This window comes from Pseudochaenichthys georgianus, chromosome 4 (genome assembly GCF_902827115.2).
Source record: "Pseudochaenichthys georgianus chromosome 4, fPseGeo1.2, whole genome shotgun sequence".
Classification (NCBI taxonomy): Eukaryota; Metazoa; Chordata; class Actinopteri; order Perciformes; family Channichthyidae; genus Pseudochaenichthys; species Pseudochaenichthys georgianus.
In genome coordinates this window covers 6,095,688-6,110,426 of record NC_047506.1, presented here as the reverse complement: position 1 = coordinate 6,110,426, position 14,739 = coordinate 6,095,688, and the positions used below count along the sequence as shown (strand labels likewise).

The window sequence follows — 14,739 nt, the reverse complement described above, 5'->3', positions numbered from 1 at the left end:
TGTACGCTCACCAATTTGTGCCTCAGCTTATTAGCTTCTGCTTCAGACTTGATAACATGAGGGATAGCGATGGCATGAGCAGACTGTGGGATGCACGAGCTGCTGTGGACTGGAGTCAGTGTGATGGGTCATTTGACGAGTCCACCAGGAGGTCAGTGACAGTCCGACGGTCACAGCAGGCTCCCAGCTAATCAGGAGCCGGTGCACGGCCACTTCAGGGTCTTTCTTTTTCATGCTCCAGGCCAGGCTACCAACCTCCTCCCCTTCCAAACACAGACAATGAGATGCCTTCTAATAAACCCCAGGGTACAGGAACAGGGCCGCTAACACAGTCACCTGTGAGGAAGCCAACACAGAGAGAAATCATTTCTTTGTGATCGTGCAGTTGCCATAATAAAGCAGGAAATGAGAGAAACGCAGCACTAATAGACCCTATATCTTCTCCTATTTCCTCCCCGTATCTGATCTAGGTTCTGTCTCGCATATTTTCTTTCCATAAGTCTCTAATATGTGTTTCTTTCCCTCTCCTGCGTTTTTTTGTTATTTATTCGAATATGTCCCCCTCCTTTTCTCTGCTTTTTTTTGTAATACTGGCTCTGAAGAATGACTCCGAGCTCGGCCTAAACAGGATGATAGATTCGTCTTAATGACTGTTGGTCCGCCGCAATGTTATTACCATAAACCTTCCAGATACAACCAACCGGTGCAGGAGCGTGCGTGTGTGTAAAAGGTATAAATCTGCTGTGTGGAGGCAGGTCGGTGCGTTCTATCGGAGCCCTAAGTGCCAATTAGGAGCGATTCAGCTGCTGGCGGCTGTTTCTGGACGGCCGGCCAACCTCTCAAACCCCTAAACCTCTGGAGTGACACCGTAACATCTGGCTACATTATTTATCTCTTCCAGTTTTATTATGGCTTTTATTTATAGAGCTGTTTACGTTTGGTTGTTTCACAAGGAGTTTTTTGTACTGCGGTTATGCTGAGTGAGGTCAGGGGTTGAATGAAGTCTCGGTCGTGTAATTGAAATGACCTCATGAGTTTTGTGTGTGTTCTGCTAACGAACACACACATCACATCACTCCAGTTTAGAGGTCTTCACTCTGGCGTGCTCTCTTTCAAAGTAAATACTACAGATTAGAAAGCACTGAATGGTTAAAGGCCTAAACGCATTTCTGATCTTCTGCTAGATTATGACCCATCTAGATCACTCAGGTCATCTGGGTCGGGTTTACTGTCTGTCCTCGGAGTGAAAGCTAAACGTGGAAAAGCAGCGTTGGGTTATTGCGCTCCATATTTCTGGAAGAAACTCCCAGAAAACTGCACGACTGCTGCAACTCATTTACATCCAGGCTGAAGACTATACTTCTACCTCTGCATTTCATTACATAACTATTCATACCTTACACTGCACTGTAACTCTTATTCTATTATAGCTTCTTTCAATTTGTATCCTCTTGGCTTTTTAATTTTCAGAATCAGAATATTCCTCCAGGGGGAAACTAGTGACAGTTACACTATTGTAGAGTAAACTAAATAAATATGTATACAAATATAAGTGGGTTTGCTATCCTGGCTCCAAAATGGTGGAATGAGCTCCCCATTGAAATCAGGACCGCAGAAAGCTTACACACCTTCCGGCGCAGACTGAAAACTCATCTCTTTCGACTCCACTTCGAGCGATAGAATGACTAACAAAGAACTGCTAACAGAGCACTTATATACTAATAAAGGACTGGCTTATCTATAGCCAGTTGAGTAGCACTTGAAACGATTGGCTCTTTGAAACCTGATGTTCTTATATGATTCTGTTTTCCTCAAGGTTGTGTCTTCCTGGTCGAATGTACTTATTGTAAGTCGCTGTGGATAAAAGCGTCAGCTAAATGCAATGTAATGTAATGTAATGTAATGTAATAAGAAGTTGAAGGAAGAAGGTGCAATAAAAGTCCTTTAAGCCACGAGGACACGGCTTTAACTTAAATAGAAATATACTGCATCCTATTTAAATGTACTTCAATGTCTTTTCATAGCGTGCTTCTGTTGTACCTTACTACGAATACGATACAATACTTTAATGGTCAGATCAAGTCTGAAATGTGACTTGCATCGCAGCAGCTCCATGTGTAACATCAAGATAGACAAATATCACGACACGATACATGAAGAACAAACATTTAACATAACGGCACAATCACCGAGAGAAAACAGGCTCAATGACCCGTTAGCGTGCTCTGTGTTTACTGTGAGGACTGACTGATGCACGAAGGATGCTTCAGTCTGACTTTATTGAATCGCGGGACCCTGTATCTCCGATTAGATGGTAGCAGTTCATATTCGCTGTTCAGAACATGGTTTGGGTCCGAGGTGATGTTGTGGCCTCACTAGGTTATTGTGGTATGCTGAGTCAGAAAGTCTCGGACCGGGTTGACCAGCAATCTTTGAGCAGATTTAGATTTTAAAGCTGTTGACTAATACTTAACGCTTTGAAAGGTCACCTATTGTACAAAATCCACTTCTCCATGTCTCTTCTACATCAACATGTGTCCTCTCTTCCTCACGTCTCTTCTACATCAACATGTGTCCCCTCTTCTTCATGTCTCTTCTACATCAACATGTGTCCTCTCTTCCTCACGTCTCTTCTACATCAACATGTGTCCTCTCTTCCTCACGTCTCTTCTACATCAACATGTGTCCTCTCTTCCTCATGTCTCTTCTACATCAACATGTGTCCTCTCTTCCTCATGTCTCTTCTACATCAACATGTGTCCCCTCTTCTTCATGTCTCTTCTACATCAACACGTGTCCTCTCTTCCTCATGTCTCTTCTACATCAACATGTGTCCCCTCTTCTTCATGTCTCTTCTACATCAACACGTGTCCCCTCTTCTCCATGTCTCTTCTACATCAACACGTGTCCCCTCTTCTTCATGTCTCTTCTACATCAACATGTGTCCCCTCTTCTTCATGTCTCTTCTACATCAACATGTGTCCCCTCTTCTTCATGTCTCTTCTACATCAACATGTGTCCCCTCTTCTTCATGTCTCTTCTACATCAACACGTGTCCCCTCTTCTTCACGTCTCTTCTACATCAACATGTGTCCCCTCTTCTTCATGTCTCTTCTACATCAACATGTGTCCCCTCTTCTTCATGTCTCTTCTACATCAACATGTGTCCCCTCTTCTTCATGTCTCTTCTACATCAACATGTGTCCCCTCTTCTTCATGTCTCTTCTACATCAACATGTGTCCCCTCTTCTTCACGTCTCTTCTACATCAACATGTGTCCCCTCTTCTTCATGTCTCTTCTACATCAACATGTGTCCCCTCTTCTTCATGTCTCTTCTACATCAACATGTGTCCCCTCTTCTTCATGTCTCTTCTACATCAACACGTGTCCCCTCTTCTTCACGTCTCTTCTACATCAACATGTGTCCCCTCTTCTTCATGTCTCTTCTACATCAACATGTGTCCCCTCTTCTTCATGTCTCTTCTACATCAACATGTGTCCCCTCTTCTTCATGTCTCTTCTACATCAACATGTGTCCCCTCTTCTTCATGTCTCTTCTACATCAACATGTGTCCCCTCTTCTTCACGTCTCTTCTACATCAACATGTGTCCCCTCTTCTTCATGTCTCTTCTACATCAACATGTGTCCCCTCTTCTTCATGTCTCTTCTACATCAACATGTGTCCCCTCTGTGGAAAGAGACCAACCAACCAACCAATCACCAACCAAGGTCACCCCCCCCCCCCCCCTTATCACCTGAATCTCCTCCTTTGTGTTCTTTCTAACCAAATCTCTCTCAGAGGGGCGTGGGGAGGGGCTCCTTACTTTCATCTAAAGTGACAAACAGAGAATCAGCACTTTTGAAACAGAGCTGAAACAGAGGGGATTATGGGTAATGCTGCAATGATCTGTTTTGTATATATCTGAGACCTATAATATATTGATGAAAAACAGTACAATGGGCGACCTTACATGCTTTAAATGTTTTGTGGAAAGCCATTTGAATTGGTGTTGACATGTGCCACGTATGATAACCGTCCCTTGTCTTGTCTTGCAGGTGTGCTGAGGACTCTGTGCAGAACAGGCAGCTTCTCTCTCTCACTCTGGACCGGCCGAGCCACACTCTGCTGCTCGCCTTCCCCTCCTGTTTGGTCAGAGTGCCGCTGGCTCGATGCCAGCTCTACTCCCGATGCATGAAGTAAGTCTGAACCCTGCACGGTCCGTCCAGGAGCAGCAAGGGGGCTTAATAAGAAGTTAGGTGACCATTTAATAACCATCTGGCCTTACAAGTGTCCTTGAGCCTGACACTCTGCACCTCGGCCAGCTGAAGGGTTGCTGCTGACCTTAATTTCCCTCCATACCAAAACCTAATAACAACTGTCACTGTGCCCTTGAGCAAAGTGATAATCTGTTAACTGCTGCAATAAAATGCTCCTGTACATTGGGAGGAAACCTAATAAAAGCCATGAGTGTAATACCTCACTATTAAATCAAATGATTCCATTTGACCTGGGCTTGTAATCGTATCTTTATCAGAGATGAACTAGGATTTTAAAAGATAGTAATACAAGTACATAATACATGATATCGAAGCTTCAATCCAGTGTCACTTTAAAAATGCACGCTCGCCCTGCTTTGTGCAAAATGACATGGTAAGGTGCATCCTGGGAACCCTGGAGTTTAAGGTAGGCTTAACATCATCGGAGAATAAGTCAGTTGAACTTCCAGCAGATGTACGATATGATCAGGGGAATGGCCCCAGGTTACTTGAAGTGCCATGTAGAGATGGTACATCCTCACTTCAGCAGAGTAAGTGTAATGTCATGTAAAGTCCCAGCGGTGCATGCCACAGCGAGGATCATATATTCTGTAGTGACACAGGCTTACGGTTAGATCCCCCACTCTCCGTCTAACATAGTCAGAGGAGAGGGGTCTTTTAAAAAGGGTCAAACCATGTCTGGAGTTTATTATGGGACGTACAGTCAGTTTTATGTTATAGCTTTGTATATGGTAAAGCCTTGTAAAGCCTCGCTGCAATCATGATTATTGTTTTAGATTATGGTTTATCATATACATTTACATTATGGTTATGATTTTAAAGCGTTTATGCAATCGCCAGAAGTAAAAAGCTAACGATATAGGCTTTAAACAAACTACATTACGGATGGCTTCACAACCACCGCTAAGCTAAAGGCGGCTAATGTTCAACATGAAAACGTTTAGTAGTCTTATTTAGTTTTTGTTTGAAACTCCTGTTTTGATGAAACATAGAAGCATCGGAAACGAACACATCATCAGTTTTAGTAAAGTATAAGGCATAACCAGAAGTGATCCTCATTCATTCGCTTTCTTTAATATAAAAGAGAGATTATATTCAATTACTTTATCTAGCCGTTATAGGATTATCACAAGCTCCAGATTAGTTTTTATTCTGGCGTGTTGCCATTGTGAATGTGTTTAACTTAAACTAAAGGGGCAGCATTACCCGGAGTCCACTGATCATACATAATTAAACATTAAAATACATGTATTTTAAGTAATTATATTTTCACCTGCACACACTTCCCTCTCTCTCACTGGCACATTTACCTAGTCTCCATGACTGTGGCCCGTTAGTGTCCACACACACACACACACACACACACACACACACACACACACACACACACACACACACACACACACACACACACACACACACACACAGCAGTACGTCAAGCGTGCTCAGTGAACACACTGTGCACTGAGCCCATAGAGTCACACAAGCGTGTAATCCAGAGCACATTAAGAAAGGCTCACATGCTTCTGAGGTGCGTTTAGTCTGTGAGTGTTTGTGTTTAGATGAGAGACAGAGTTAAGGTTGTGTGTGTGTGTGTGTGTGTGTGTGTGTGTGTGTGTGTGTGTGTGTGTGTGTGTGTGTGTGTGTGTGTGTGTGTGTGTGTGTGTGTGTGTGTGTGTGTGTGTGTGTGTGTGTGTGTGTGTGTGTGTGTGTGTGTGTGTGTGTGTGTGTGTGTGTGTGTGTGTGTGTGTGTGTGTGTGTGTGTGTGTGTGTTCGAGAATTCTTAGTGACGCTTCGGCAGCTTCAGGTTTTCGAAGAGTATTTGTGAGTGTTTCCTTTCATACTACATTTATTTCCACACTAATCGTTAATAATTCAACATGTTACAGTCTGCTTTCAGTTGCAGATTGGCATCTAAACCTCGTTTAACCCCTCGCGCAGACCCGTCATTAAAAAGTCATGATGTGCAGTTAACCAAAAGCAATGGGTCTTGAAAGGACCATGTCAGAGGTTTAAAACATTACCGGTCAACTACAATTAATCCCTTTTACGCTGCTTGACATCTCTGACATCCACTTTTGAAAATAAACGACAGATATTTGATTCCCTTTCAGGCATACAGTCATTTCTATTCATGACACCAGTGCAGTATAAAAATGAACTTACAGGGACTTCAGTTTGACCTGATTGAGGGCATCCTGACATCTGAAGATGTAATAAATCACATTCATGAACGATGCTGTATGAGAATCAAAACGCTTGTGAAACTGTTTTTGCATTAATAAAACGTTTCTTTTACAGAGCTTTCAAAACCATGAATGTTTCAATAACATAAACATACTTTTTACCACTTATAAGCTTATTCAGAAACGTTAATCTGCATCTGTATCTGCAATGTCTCATCAAAGCAATCTTTTTACCCGTCATTCATAAATGGCTTCAAGTAATAAAAAGCACTTGAAATAAATCCAGATTTCTTCCCTCAACGGCATTTCCACCCTACTCGATATTGAAGTTTATTAGGAACAATTATTCATTGTGATGAATAACATCATCAACGTTTCAAGCCTGAAGAGATTGGGAATGAATGAAAAGAAAAGGTTTCTTGGAAGAAGGAAATCAATATAACACAGTAGGATTTAATCCCTAAATTAATCAATAATGAAAGTAATACGTTAGTTTCAGCCCAGCACTTCATGAGTGAAATTGGAGGAGAGCCCCTGTAAAGTATGTTGGGGTCGAGAATTCAACATTTAAGCTAAAGGAAATGTTAAAGTGAAAAGGAGATTGATTTTCAAGGGATTTTTCTTGTCTCTGCAGGAACTGTATCGCCGCGAGAGATCCTTACTGTGGCTGGACCCGAGGAAGCACCTGCTCCTTCCTCAGGCCTGGAACAAGGTATGGCATCTCTCCAATAGTGTACACGTCACTCCGAAAACACACACACACACACACCACATCCTGCATCAATATAGTGTCACCTGGTCCGTTTGAGTTTGAGTTTTTCTTTAAAGGGGCCCTATTATGCTCATCGTCAGGTTCATATTTGCATCTTGTGCCCCTACTGTCTAATGTTTCCATGCTTTAATGTTCAAAAAGCTCTTACTGCCTCTTTTCACCCTCTGTCTGAAACCAGAGCCCAGTCTGCTCTGATTGGTTAGCTGGTCGGCTCTGTTGTGATTGGTCAACCGCTTAGAGATGTCCCGCCCCTTAGCTTATCACGTACAATGTTGTGGGGAACTAGCCAGTAAAAGCAAAAAAGTTACATAGTGATGTCATTACAAACAAAGGAGTCCAATGGAGGTGTTTCCGGAAGAGGGGGGGTGGACTTTGGGATTTCAGCCTTTGCAGGCCAATTACATTCACAAAAACCTATATAACACACCACAGGAAAAGGGATGACCCCAAAAGGCATAATAGGGCCCCTATCAGTCTGTCTGTAGTTTTGTTTTATCACCTTCCCCTGTTTCCTCTTCTTGTTCCAATTTATTGTTGTTCTGTTTGGATATGATTTATTTCCATGTTATCATTCCTCTCAAGGTTCTTTTCCCGACAGCACACCCAGCAGAGCATCCTTAGACATGTCCCATATATTTATCTGGTCAAGAAGTCCTTGGTTCTATCTGCGGTTAGATGAGCCTCTTAGTAACATCTGCTCTCTCTCCAAGTTGCCTGTCAACCGGCCCGCACACTGTCTACATTATTGATTCAAGATGTCTGCCGCTGTGTTTAAACAATGCTATGTTCTTTCACTTTGTTTGTTATCAAGCGCTGGTCGTAAACACTGGGTAGGTGCTCTGTGGTTGTTTCTCTTGCGTAACTCATGTCCTCATGTTTTGCAGATGTTTTCAGACAGTGTGCTGTGAAGATATGTGTGAATATCAGTGTGTGTGTGTGTGTGTGTGTGTGTGTATGTCGGTGTGACCTTTCCTCCTGCTACTGAAAGTCAGCAGTCTTCCTAGCGGCCTCCCTCCTGTGAAATCAAATCTCTGTTTAGTCAGGGCCCTTATTGAATTAGGCCCTCTGAACACAGGTGTCGTGCCAGCAGAACAGACAACACAGGACTTTAGACCACCCAGGGCTACCTGCTCATACTATTAAAGGCCTCTGTGTCTGTCTTGATTTGATTTCCCAAGGGCAGTCAACTCGGCAATCGATTGTGCATTGAGTTACTGTGGTTTTCCTCCTTGTGGACTAATGCAACCTCTCGTTGCAAACTGACGCCAGAGGAGAGTTTAGCAGGGGATGTTATTTGACATTAGGTTGTAATTTGGTAAGTTTCCGAGGAAAGGAAGTTTTGTATTGTGTATACAAATAGTTGTTGTTGGAGTTGTATTGGGAGGAAACATGGTTTTATGTTTGGTTTTATTGTTGTGCGAATGACTTTGTTATTGTCCCAGAGTGAATTATCGTACTGCTAAACAAGGTGAGACAAAACAATCCTGTCAAATTGATCGCTATATATTTTTTCCATGCTAATTACCATCGTGTTGAAATGTATTACATGAGTCTAAAGGCATGAACCAACTTGTTTAGTTTCAAAACTGAATAGGCTACAGTGGTTTCAAACACCTTTTTAATTACTGTAAACTGTAGGCTAGAAATTCCAAATACAAATTTAAAATATGTACCGTACGTTTCGGACTATAAAGCGCACCTGCATATAAGCCGCAGCAGCTAAATTGTCCGTCTGTCTTGCTCTCGTTCTGTCTCTCGGTTCCACTTTTACTTTGGCGCGCTACCTGTCTCACTCTTTTCCGGCCTCCAGCTGGAGCCCGCCAGTTAAAGGTGGCGGGCGCGGACCGGTCATAGAGCCCATAGGGTTAGTGGTGGTTAACTGTACCTGTAAAATCCATAGATTTAGGAGGTTCCCTAGTGGCCGTTAGCTGTACAAAAAAAATGGGGGGAAAAGTCGCGGCTTATAGTCCGAAAAGTACGGCACTGTAAACTGCAGGCTAGACATTCCAAATACAAATTTAAAATATGTAGTTGTTATCTATAAAATGAACACTTTTAGTGGCTTCCTGACTACAATAATAAGCACATTTCTTTGTATAGGAATGGGTATGTTTCAGTGTGTTTTGATCTGTATAACAATCAGTTGAACATGTGAAGCTTGGGCGTCATATACAATCAGTATTTAGGTATATTTGTTTAATCTAATTATTATTTTCTATTGCATGTGCTGAGCCACGATCTTTAAACATACCTAAAGGGAGAAATACCCCCCCTGGGTAACAAGTACCGGGAATCATTGTTGTAAACACACATATGGTCTCTATCAATCTCCTTTTTATGATTAAGTCTTAAAATATACAACCAATGTACCGAGAAGAATGTCCCGGATATAAAAAGCACTGTCATAAACAAAACAATAAAAAAACCTTGCTCGCACACCGAGACCAACGGGCCAATCAAATGTATTCAAAGTAATGACCAACAGTGCGTGAGAGTCAGCCAACTGCAAAACAAAACATTTTTCTTTATTAGGGTGACAACCTGCTGCTGCTGCTGCTGCTTCTCGCTGCACTCGCACTCATTTGTCACGGTGATTTCGAGGCATTAGAAGCGTGGATGTTGGCTGCGCTGCCACCCTAGCCTTTAGCTAATTACAACACTGACTCCTGCTCCGTCACTCCTCCAAAGAGCTTTTTGTGCAAATGTTGTTCGTAGGCCAGATAGTGATTCAGTGTAACGGAGCTATTAGTGGAGCCATGTAGATCTTTAAATGGTTATTTACTTCTCTGTAAAGACTTTCCTATTCAATACAAAGTGCTGTTAGGGGTTTGGACGCATTGCCACAAGTGATCAAGCAAACATTGTGGAATCCATCCATATTAACCACAATATATTCAAATCAAGTTTTATTTATATAGCACATTTATAAACGATTTTTGGTGGAGCCAAAGTGCTGTACATATAATAAAAATAGCCTACAGTAGAGACACTTTACAGCAAATACAACAGCACAGATTGTTCAGAATATCAGTATGAGAAAAACGACACCCTCTGTCCTTAGACCCTCTGTCCTTAGACCCTCACATCGTACAAGGAAAAACTCCCAGAGAAAACCCACAGTTTAAGGGGAACATGGGAGAAACCTCAGGGAGAGCAGCAGAGGAGGGATCCCTCTCCCAGGACGGACAGACGTGCAATAGATGCCGTGTGTGAATCGAAGAGATAATACATTTTACAGCATATAGACCGAATGTTAGGAAATGCATGTGTCTGTAATAAGAAGATGAATCCACGAGGATGTCAGCTACAATCCTGAGGAAGCCTTCAAGGAAGCAGCATGACGAGACCCAAGGCAGGACCGCAGAGACGGGTTCAGCCACGACCCGAAGTCCACGACTTAATCCAGAACTCAGGATAGAGGATCCAAGACACAGGACTACAGCAAGAGGATCAGCCTCGACTCCGGATCCCGGCGTAGATATAGATACGAAACAAGAAAAAAGATTTGGCTGGGTTAATCGGAACAAGAGAATACACAGACACAGACAGAGGGAAAGGTCATTGGATAAAAGTTATTCTTGATGACCCTCTAGAAAGATCTCATGAACTTCCCCACTCAATCTATCAAGACCCGAGCAGTTCTATTAGATACAGGATAAGAAACAGAGATAGGGAGCACAACAACCTATCTCTTCGTCAGATGCACTGACACTGACGGGGTACAGAGTCGCTTAGATAAGCGGGGGGCTTATCTAAGCGACTCTGTACCCCGTTACCCTCTACATATTGCATTATAATGCCTTTTTTCAGCAAAAATAAAAAGATGTTGGCCAGCATTACAAATATAAGCTCCTATGTATCTAAATGTTACTTAAATACGCTTGCATAAAGTCACCTGCTGCCAAATTCTCATTGATTTAAACAAGTCTGAAGTGTTTGGTCATTATGTATATTTTAACTTATATATTTTTCATTCTACAAAATATGCCTTGATATCAACATGAATTAATGGTAAGATGTATTTTCTTGTGCATGTGGATAAGACAAATAAGACATAAAGTGCTTTATTTGTGACCTTGGGAGGTCCTGGGTGGCAGATTTCTTATTTTGGAGCAATGACTTGAAACAATGATGATACAAGAGAAACTAGATCCCATGTTACTAAAAGCTTGACATTAAAAAGTTCAGCCGAGAGAAACAGAACATGAGCAACACAACTGAATACATGTTTGCAGTCGCATTGTAAACATCCATCTATTCTGAAGTCGTTCCCCGACTCTTTTAATCCTGGAAAAGACCAGGAATTAACTTCTTTATCCAAAGATGAGTCAGTTCAATGGCTCCATAAGTCCTAGTCATAACAGTCTGCATCAGCAGTGTCTCTGACTTTCTATCTGCTTAACCTCGCATTCCAGAGAGCACCGGCTGAACTCTAATCAGTTACGGGCAGACTGCTGTGTGTGTGTGTGTGTGTGTGTGTGTGTGTGTGTGTGTGTGTGTGTGTGTGTGTGTGTGTGTGTGTGTGTGTGTGTGTGTGTGTGTGTGTGTGTGTGGTGTGTGTGTGTGTGTGTGTGTGTGTGTGTGTGTGTGTGTGTGTGTGTGTGTGTGTGTGTGTGTGTGTGTGTGTGTGTGTGTGTGTGTGTGTGTGTGTGTGTGTGTGTGTGTGTGTGTGTGTGTGTGTGTGTGTGTGGTGTGTGTGTGTGTGTGTGTGTGTGTGTGTGTGTGTGTGTGTGTGTGTGTGTGTGCGTGCGCGCGCGCGTGTTCAGATTCAAAACCCAGTGTGTGGGTTTAGGTACCAATGAGTTATAAAGTGTGCTACATTATGTATTGACGATTATACCATATGCAGTGTGGTCTGTGTTGTATCAATTAGTTAAAGGTATTTCCACTCAATCCCCCTCAGTTCACACACACACACACACACACACACATTGACCAAGGCCTGTTACTCCGAGCTGTGTTCCCTGATATGAGCCATGATTAACAGCAGTTGTGTTTTTCTTTGGGAGCACCTGGACGCTGTGCTGTTCTCATTTCCTCTCGGCTTCCTCACCTCATCATATGTTTTACTCCTTAGACTTTTTCCACGCTCCCCTGTTGCCAGAATGGGAAATGAGTTTTAAATCAAGAGTACTGAGTTGTAGAAATGTTTTTGATATTTCTGTAGACGTGTAAGTTATGAGTAAAGTTTGAGACTCACTTTTGTAACTTTTCCACCGGGCTATATATGAATTTCCTTACACCTTATATGATGATCTTGTGATGTAATTTTATCCATATTAATGAATAATGCAGATGTTCCCACTCTAACTCCTTAATTCTTAAAGATGTGGATTTTATATTTACGCCACAAACATTCAACGTTAAGACGATTATGCTGACCTAGAAATATTTGTAATTCAATCTGCTTAATTACTGCCCCTTCAGGCATACGTGGTAATCTTTGAAATTATAATGGTGATTATTGCATCCCGCTCAAGGGGCCTCCCGGGTTCTTTTGCTGTATTAATGAAGGTTTTTTTCCATGATAAAAACAAAGCCTTACACAATCAAAGGGTCGAAGCAGCTCGCAGGGATACATGCTACCTTGTAACGTGTCCTCTGCTGCAACATTGAGATGGTGTTCCTCTATCAGAGAGGATCTGTGCTGCTGCTTCCTCTGATTAATGGCCGTGTCTCTTCTCCTCTGCAGACTGCCGTTCGAGCAAGATGTTGAACAGGGAAACGTAGCCCACTTGGGTGACTGTGACGGTAAGAGGAATGACTCTCAGTCTGTCTGTGTGTGTTTAATGTGTGTGTGTGTGTTTTACCCACAAGTGTTAAAGCTAATGGCTCTCGTGTCCTTGCCTGGATCCTTACATAATGGTGTACCTTCAGGGCAAAAAGGCGATGCAGCCGTTTCAGTTTAGAAAGAGGAAATCTGCAAATAAACACGGTCCCAATTCACAATCTGTATTTCCCCCAGAGTAATATGAATAAAGTCGGCTAGTCTGGTTTAGTCTCCGAGCTGGAGAGAAAATCCCTGTGTATGTTTTAGCTAACTTTGTTCTGCTCGCTGTTGACTCTGTCCTTCCTTGTGTACTATCTTTGCTTTGGTCTGCTAGACTTGTGTTGCATACATGGTGGTTAATTAAATCCCACTCCAGCTATCCCCCCTTGATGTTCCCCCTTTTCTCTCTCTCTCTCTCTCTCTCTCTCTCTCTCTCTCTCTCCCCGTATAATTATGAAAATAGAAGTGGTACACGTCGAAGTGAAATCTCTATTCTAGATACAGGGGAGGTTGGATACTCCCATGACACCTCACTCTCTTTGATCTGAGCGCTAATTCCAATGCGTGCAAATTAATCCTTTGCTTCTGAAAGTTCCCCGAGTTCATGCGCCGTGCTCCCTGAGAAGAGAACAGATAAATATTACATAATCCGGTTTCACGTTTGATGCTGCGCTCTCACTTCACGTCTCCTGACCGCCCCTAACCACAGGGGGGGGGGGCACCTATAACTGACACTGCCTCGATGCATGGTGAAGTTAACATATATTTGTCTTCATTGAGCACATGTGTAGCTGCTTATAGAACATGTGGGGGGAATCTTTCACTAAGCTCTTGGTCCTGCTCCCAAAAGGAAACCCACGATCCTCCAGAGCTGTACTTTTATTTAAAACAGATCCTGCTTTAGGATTCCTGCACATTAGTGTTTGTTCAATACCATAAACTGTAAGAGATATTTCCTTCCTACTGATGTTGTGCAGGAAGCAGGTAATTATAAATTACAACTTCTACCATCATGACTTCTGTACCAAACCAGAGGGAGGGAGATGAACATGATTACTCTTGCTCAGTGCTAATGGAGTGTATTTTAAGCATTTGCCTCTCTTCGTGTACTTGTTATATCTTTACATCTGTGAGGTCAGGGAAGGTAATGACGCTGAAACTCCAGGTGAAGAAGAACTCTCCACTGTCCGCACACTGTGAATCACCACAGCACTTGTTTTTCTGAAAAGGCTGAATGATTTCCTCCACCCTAATTGTAGGGCTACAGCAATTTAATGATTTTTCTATTTCTATTTCGAAATGTTGTTGCCATACGTTAGGGGTTTTGAGAGCTAGAGATGTATACAATGGTCAAATCGAAGCAGCTGAAATGTCCTGACTTTGAATCCTTGGCGAATGAAAGTACATGTATTCACCTACAGTATACTCTGGCCTTTCTCTCGAATTTCCTGAATTGTATTACTTAATGCATGTGCCTTGTACATTTTTGTCAAGTGGAACATTGCACATTAGTGTTGTGGCATTGTCTGAAACACTTAATTCAAAATACCTGTACATGTTATGCATGTACAGGTTCATACTAGGGCTGCTCAATTAATCGTATTTTAATCGCAATTACGATTATGGCTTGCAACGATTATGAAAACAACGTAATCGAAATAAAACGATTATTTATTTTTTCATTATTATTATTTTTTTTATTGGTTTTTCAGTTGAATTATACTTAAAGTA

At 42.3% G+C, this 14,739-nt stretch overlaps 1 protein-coding gene across 1 annotated transcript in view; it reads left to right on the top strand.

The window, feature by feature from the left end:
• The window catches only part of sema6bb (sema domain, transmembrane domain (TM), and cytoplasmic domain, (semaphorin) 6Bb), a 154,528-nt gene that overhangs the window by 107,941 nt on the left and 31,848 nt on the right, over positions 1–14,739 (top strand). Inside the window, exons 11-13 of the mRNA XM_034081247.1 lie at positions 4,059–4,199; positions 7,101–7,178; positions 12,931–12,989. Of these exons, the coding sequence (XP_033937138.1) occupies positions 4,059–4,199; positions 7,101–7,178; positions 12,931–12,989 (278 nt within the window). The remainder of the gene's footprint in view (positions 1–4,058; positions 4,200–7,100; positions 7,179–12,930; positions 12,990–14,739) is intronic.